Source organism: Coffea arabica, chromosome 5e (genome assembly GCF_036785885.1).
Source record: "Coffea arabica cultivar ET-39 chromosome 5e, Coffea Arabica ET-39 HiFi, whole genome shotgun sequence".
Classification (NCBI taxonomy): Eukaryota; Viridiplantae; Streptophyta; class Magnoliopsida; order Gentianales; family Rubiaceae; genus Coffea; species Coffea arabica.
In genome coordinates this window covers 52,454,082-52,461,407 of record NC_092318.1, presented here as the reverse complement: position 1 = coordinate 52,461,407, position 7,326 = coordinate 52,454,082, and the positions used below count along the sequence as shown (strand labels likewise).

The window sequence follows — 7,326 nt, the reverse complement described above, 5'->3', positions numbered from 1 at the left end:
GTGAGAGTCTGTGTGGGGGTGGAAATTTTGTGCTTGCGCGTGGCTTGGATGATAAGTGGGGAGGAAAGGCAAATAAAGAGAAGAAGACGAAGGAGAAGGAGAACATAAAGAGTGAAGAATTTTTGTTGGGATGCATTGATGAGTAGGATAACTAGGGGGTGTAGACGTTAGATTTTGTTGCATAGGTTTGGATGTTTTCGGAGTTGGGAGTGGAAAATGAAGACACGTTTGAGCAGGGGGAGGAGTAGAGAGTCGGGAGAGAGCGAGGCTATTGGGGCAATACAAGTTGTTTTTTGTGGTACAACTATATAAACCGGCGTCATGCAGAGGAGGAGTTGCTTATTATCACTCACTAGTGCGGAGAAGCCAAAAAATTGCTAGAAAAATTTTAGGGCGTGGGTTCTATCAGTAGAGAGAGTCTTGGGAGATGAGGAATGATGGCCAGAAACCAGGTGGTGGAAACGGCGGCGGCGGCGGCAGCAGTGGTGGAGGCTTCATTCCTACTTCATTTAAGGCTCTTTCCAGTTACTTAAGGATTGTTTCTTCTGGTGCTTCCACTGTTGCTTCGACTGTAAGGTCTGCTGCATCAGCTGCTTCTGCCATTGTGGAGAGGGACTCGGATTCCTTCCATGATCAGGTACTCTTGTCAATGATTTTTTTTGGGGGGGGGGGGGAGGCGGTGGGGGTGTTGAAGATTAGCTGTATCTTTCTTTGATGGATATTCCAGCTTCTTAATGGGAAAAGTTTGGAACTTTGAGCTTGATATCGCTGAGGGTTCAAAAGTTGGATCTTGAAATGAAAGCATTGTCCTTTCATTTGGGGAATTGGAGTTTGTGATTTAGCTGTTTGATAAATAGTGGGCATCATCTGGATGTATTTGTGATTTTCTTATTTCCATGAATGGATAGCTTGTGTGGGTACTTGAGATTGATGTATTCTTGGTGTCAAGAATTAGATTTCTGTCAGTTTTTGATCCAAACTTGTTTTTATATTAAAGGATGAGAATTTGGTCGGTTATTGAATCAAATGCATTTTTGTTTCAGGGATGAGAATTTTGTGGATTCTTCGACTAAATGAGTTATCTAATGTTTTGTGGAAATAGGGATCTGCTTGAAAATTGCGGGGAGTGCACTCTAGTACTTCTCATTATAAACCCACTCTTTGGAAATGATTGAGAAGTTGCGAACTGGGCATTGTTTGCAACTGCATGGAGTAGTATCTAATTTGTAAATGATTTTCCTGGAAAAAGATTGTTGTCCTTGGTGGTGATAATTGTTAAACGCAACTTTTCCTGCAGTTCCACTCATAATTTGTTTCATATCCAGGAAGCAAGTAAATGGTTTTCTTTGCCCCCCCCCCACCCCCACCCTATCATAGAGAGAGAAGTTCCCCAACTGCAGGTCTCAGTAAATAGCCGTATCTTGTACTTATGGGGTTGTATAGCTGTACTTGGACATTTATATTGTTACATTCCCTATCATTTTCTTTTCTTTGTTCTTCAGAATGTGAGATGGGAGGCTTAAACTTGCATGGCACATTATACCTCACTATGGAAGTTTTTGACTTGTCAAAAACCATGCTTTATGTTTTCTACTTTTCAGCCAATAGAGATCAATCCCATTGCAAAAGTCTGTTGGTTGTGATGTATTATGGGAAGAAAACTTTAGCTTGAAACAGTTTGAAAAAAGAAGTATTTGTCGCTTGTGAAAAGTTAGTTCGTATCATATCATATTCTGCTATAATTTTGCTGCGTGGCTGCTGTTTGTTGACTTATATCGAAATACTTTGCCAACTGGCTGAGGGCTTACGTGTGAGGTGCTATGTTTTTACTACCCGACAAATGTGGACCTTTTTAATTTTGTTGAGCAGTTGCTGTTATTTTGTTATTTTGTCGTTTGGCGGTCATTGATCCATGTCGATAATCCGACAGAAATTGGCACATGGTTGACAAATCTATAATGTTGGGCAGTTCATTCTCAAGGGGCTTAGCACATGTCATTAATTATTGTTTCCTGTTCACATGTTATTTTGAGGTTTTCATGTGGACTCGTTTGGATGGCTTATGGTAGTTTCCAAGGTTTTGTGAGCCCTCGCTTCCTCTACCCATTAGGTGGTTGGGGAGTGGTAGAGTTCAATTTGATAAGTAAAGAACTTTAATTGGATTTTTTTTATTGGATGGTTTTTGCATTACGCTAAAGGTAATCTTAGTGTTCTTTTTCTGCGTTTGTTGTAGAAAAAATATAGGCCAACCAAGTGCAGCTAACACTGCTGAATCTTGTGCTGGAGTGAAATTGCTCCGTTAGGACCTTATAGTAGGTTTACAGTTTAAATTTTCTAAATGTATCATTGCTTGGGTTTCCCTTATTATCAATGTATCGGTGAATGCTTGTTGTAAATTTCGGTCCATAGCTAGTGATTATTATTGGAAAATAATTATACTTTTTTTTGTTTCCTGCAATTTATGCATGTGATGCTAATTAAGATTTAGGTAATTCTTATCCTCATTGAGTAACTCACATCAAGATGACTAATTCATTTATTATTTGTTTAGATTTTCAATTTACCCGATTAGGCCTACTCTTTGGGATGTCTAATTATACATTTCCTGTTTTACTGATATAGGTGCATTGGGCTGCGTTTGACAATTTACAATGTGATGGGCACATCACTAGACAAGTCCTTTTGCTTGGATTTCGGAATGGTTTCCAGGTTTGGGATGTTGAAGATGTGAGTAATGTGCATAACTTGGTTTCGAGGCAGGATGGTCCTGTTTCATTCATGCAAATATTACCAAAACTGTTGGCCTCAAAACAGGACAGAGACAAGTTCGCTAACAGTAGGCCACTGCTCCTAATTTGTGCTGATGGTTGCTTTCCTGGAGGCAGTGACTTTCAGGAATGCAGTTCTCGTAGTGGGACCATCCATTATGGGCATGAGTTACCAAATTGTAGTGGTGTGCCTACTGTTGTTTGTTTCTATTCCTTGAGATCACACTCCTATGTGCATCAGCTCAAGTTCAGATCAGTTGTTCATTTAGTAAGGTGCAGCTCTAGAATCATTGCCGTTCTACAAGCATCACAGGTATGTTTGGTTCTTTAAGCTGCTTTGGTTGACTCTTTTTCTGTATGTGTTAACTGCTATAATTTAATCACAGATACATTGTTTTGATGCTGCAACTTTGGAAACGGATTATAATATTCTTACAAATCCCATTCCATTGGGTTGTGGATCTGGATGTATTGGCTTCGGACCTCTTGCACTGGGTCCCAGGTGGATGGCTTATAGTGGGAGTCCAGTAGGTAACTCAAACTCTGGACATGTCAGTCCCCAACAACTTACCCCTCCTAGATTTCCTAGTCCTGCATCAAATGGGAGCCTGGTTGCACATTATGCAAAAGAATCAAGCAAACAGCTAGCCGCTGGTTTAATGACTCTTGGAGATATGGGTTGTAAGAAGCTTTCCAGGTATTATTCTGAGCTGTTGCCTGATGGAAATAATTCACAATCAGGGAGTCCTCGACTGAGTGGGCATGGAGTTGCTAATTCCCAACTGCATGATGTGGAAAATGATGGAATGGTATGTTCCTTATTCTCATATAGGAATATAGTTATGGTGCTAATTATCTGACTTCAAATCTGATGTTGGAGTTATCACACATTATGCTACTTTTTAGTCTTAATTTGCTTCAAGAGACACGAAGGCATATATTTTATAGTAGCTAGCGTTCTATTAGTCCTTCAAGGTTTGGATGCATTTGGTTAAATGGTGATCCTTTGCCTTTCATGTCTTTGTACCATTTTGGATTTGTATAGGTCGGGTAAATAATAGCATCAGTATCAAGCTTCAGTTTCTCAGCTTAATATAATTTTTCTGGAGAAATAGTGCATTGATTGTGTTTTAATAGGTATTCACAGCTTGAGATATTGTTCGCTAACTTTCTCCATTTCCAATTTGACAGGTAGTTGTCAGAGATATTGTTGAGAAGACTCTTATCACTCAATTTAGGGCACATAAAAGCCCCATCTCCTCATTATGCTTTGATCCCACTGGTACTCTTTTGGTGACAGCCTCGGTTCATGGTCATAACATTAATGTTTTTCGAATAATACCTAGAGATACATCTGGAGCTGGTTCTGGGGCCTCGTATGTTCATCTTTACAGGCTGCAACGTGGTTTTACTAATGCTGTGAGTGCTGTTGTACTATAGGTGTTTCATACTGTTGATAATGATTTTACTTTTAGTTTGTTGACATGTTAGTTAATGCCTTCCATTTTCTCATAATTCCTTTTCAGGTTATACAAGATATCTGTTTTAGTAGGGACAGTGAATGGATTTTGATAAGTTCTTCCAGAGGGACAAGTCATCTTTTCGCAATATCTCCTTTTCTTGGTTCATCTGGAATTCAATCTGCTGATGTTTGTTTGAGCTCAAAAGGCAGTGGATTAGGTATTATGATGAGATCACCAGCTTGTTCAACTCCACATTCTGGAGCACAGGTTTATGATCAGCAGTGTTTTCGTACTTCTGATCCTCCTGTAACACTCTCTGTTGTGAGCCGAATAAGGAGTGGAAATAATGGCTGGAGAAACACTGTAACTGGTGCTGCTGCTGCTGCTTCTGGAAGGATGAATTCTCCAGCTGGGGCTATTGCAGCTGCTTTCCATTACTACAAAGGCAGTGATTCGTATTTAGATACCAGCTTTTTGAAGACTAATTGTCACCTGCTGGTTTTCTCTTCTCCTGGTTGTTTGATTCAATATGCAATGCGGGTATCTTCTGGTTTAGATTCTCTGACGACAATGCATGAACTAGGCATGGGACGTGACCCGTGTCTTGAGAATGATGCAAAATTAGTGGTGGAGGCTATGCGGAAGTGGAATATTTGTCATAAACAAAACTGTAAAGAGCGAGATGAGAATGTTGATATCTATGGTGAGAATGGACATTACGATAGCAGCAAGGTATTTCCAGAAGGAATCAGAAAGAAGGGTGTTTACTCTGAGGCCAGAAACACGGTCTCGAAGGATAAGATGGCTTCTGAGGAAAAATACCACTTGTATATATCTGAAGCAGAGCTGCAAATGCATCAGCATTGGGTTCCATTGTGGATGAAAGCTGAGGTACATTTTTGCTTTGTTGGCAATGAGTGAAGATTACCTTTGCTTTGCATATCTGCCGTGTAAGATTTCTTTTATTCATGTATTGTTGCTCGACAGATATATTTTCAGACCATGGCAACAGATGGCATTAATACGAGTGAGGAGAGTGCCTTTGAAGGAGAGATTGAGATAGAAAGAATACCTACTCGAATGATTGAAGTGAGTTCAAAAGAACTAGTTCCAGTGTTTGAATATCTTCAAGCTCCCAAGCTTCAACCTGGAAGGTGCATTTAGATGCTTATTTATTTTTTTTTATTTTTATTTTGAGCTGTGTTGGTTTTGTTGCGTTATTTGTAGAAACATATTATTCAGGATGATCCAGTTTGTGCTTTTGTTAATGATTTTGTGTAGATATGTTGTAGTTTACTCTGTAAGCATAAGTTTTGGCTGAGGTCTGGATTAGTATGATTTTGTATATATGGTTTTAAAATTCTTTCTGACAGTATAAATTGGTATAGTTTCGTCCAGTGCTTCTGAATCACGCATCTCTTGTTATTCAGGCAAGTTTTAAATCACAGCAAGGATAGACAACTGCTGTATCAGAGATCTGGAATGTCTGAGAACAGAAAGCTTGCCTACATGGGCAGTTCTGGTTCATTAGATTCCATGAGTGGGGGATTAGCTGTGACCGAACTGCACAATGGTGCTGAGGAAACAGGATGGGTTGGTCTTCAGGTGCCAACAAACACAACCAAGGGTTTTGTAAATACTGCTGATTACTCCAAAGCAAATGGTCGGCTTGAGATTGTAAATAATAGAGAGAGCTCTGTGACAGAGACGCAATTTAGCTTTGTAAATAATAGTATAGGTGTGCTGACATCGGAGAATCAATTTGAAGGTAGTGGTGATGTGGTTCTTTGAAGGTAATTTTTTTCCTGCTCTGAAATTGCATTTGATGTCTTTGTTCTTGTTTGATAACACAAGCATTTGGCCAAGTCCAGCTTCTTATCAGAGGTCTTTCTTTCTTCATGTTGTTTATTTGTTCCCAGGTCTTTTTGACACGTGCATCAATTAATTCTGGTGTTGCGTGCTATGCGGCAGTCTTTTTTTTTTTGTTGCTGCATTCATGCTTCTAAAAAATTGTTCTTCATCCTACTTCACCATGTTTATAGGCAAATTTAAAAAGAATTGGCTGTCTTTTTCTGCCCATGCAGTTGAAATTATAGTTTCTTACATATTTCCACAGGTGTGAAGCTATTCTTTTATTCTCCTGGAACGTTGTATGATAGTGAAGATGTTCAGAAGAGCGAGGCAAATGGCTTTGATTGCGATCTAGGATTGATGATAATGTGTTGTTTTGTTTTATTGCTGCAACTTTGTATATAATAGACTCGAAACATATGCTGGCTAGTTACGATTTGTAAATAATAGCATCATCTTACAGCATTTTTTGCTCTCAAGGGCATTACCTAAATCTTATTTAGTGATGCGCGGCTCCTGCGTTTTTATGTTTTGAAGTAGGTGTTTTCTCATATAACCCCGAGCTTTGAAGAGGGAAAAGTGCATTTTGTTAAAACATCCTGCAGTAGCGTTCTCAGACGTTGAGTTCAGCTCCGAATTGGGCCGAGGTTGGCTTCAACTTGGCAGAATGGCATTACTGGGGGACGAAAGTTCCTCTGGATGTTTTGTAATTTAGACTGGAATATTTAAGTTACTCCAGTAGCATGGGTCAACACTTATTATGCTCTCGTTAGATGCTTTAGAAAAGCTTGATACATGTAGGCAGAGTGATTTTAGATGCAAAATCCAGCTTAAAAAAAAAAAAGAGTGAGAAATGTAACCTTAAAAAATTAATAAAAAACCACATGTATATTACCAAAACATACATCAACCATGAGTAAAAGGGATCTAAACACCCTGCACAGGTTCGGGGGGACAAAAAATGGAGGAAACGGAGAGGACTGGAGAAGTTTCTATTTGAGTAACTGGGAATATGGATTTGCCCCAGCAGGCATTAGTGCAAGAGAACTCGTGGAGGAGCAATAGCTTCAGCAATTTTCCAGCGGACTGGAAAGATCTGAGCACAAGCAACTTGGCTTGGGACTAGGATTCAGGCTTGTGATAAAAACAGGAAGTTATGCTCTAAGCTTAACTGGAACTCATGATCTGTCCCTTCCAACTCCTGTAATTGTCGTTGAAGAGGTGATTTTTGGTGCGCAGATAGA

The 7,326-nt window shown here is 39.5% G+C and overlaps 1 protein-coding gene across 1 annotated transcript; it reads left to right on the top strand.

Annotated features, from left to right (window-relative positions):
• The first annotated feature begins 289 nt into the window (after positions 1 to 289).
• On the top strand, positions 290 to 6,547 carry LOC113690284 (autophagy-related protein 18f). Its single transcript, XM_027208123.2, has 8 exons — positions 290 to 637; positions 2,623 to 3,081; positions 3,155 to 3,577; positions 3,960 to 4,187; positions 4,295 to 5,122; positions 5,219 to 5,385; positions 5,662 to 6,024; positions 6,348 to 6,547. Exons 1-7 carry the CDS (start codon positions 428 to 430, stop codon positions 6,020 to 6,022), a joined length of 2,676 nt encoding a protein of 891 aa, XP_027063924.2. The 5' UTR covers positions 290 to 427; the 3' UTR covers positions 6,023 to 6,024; positions 6,348 to 6,547.
• The last annotated feature ends 779 nt before the right edge of the window (positions 6,548 to 7,326 follow it).

Excerpts from the sequence above, each read along its gene's own strand:
- LOC113690284 (XM_027208123.2), top strand. The coding sequence starts at position 428 with ATGAGGAATGATGGCCAGAAACCAGGTGGTGGAAACGGCGGCGGCGGC. Across the intron at positions 3,578-3,959 it reads ATGTGGAAAATGATGGAATG|GTAGTTGTCAGAGATATTGT; the intron begins GTATGTTCCTTA and ends CCAATTTGACAG. Across the intron at positions 5,386-5,661 it reads CCCAAGCTTCAACCTGGAAG|GCAAGTTTTAAATCACAGCA; the intron begins GTGCATTTAGAT and ends CTTGTTATTCAG.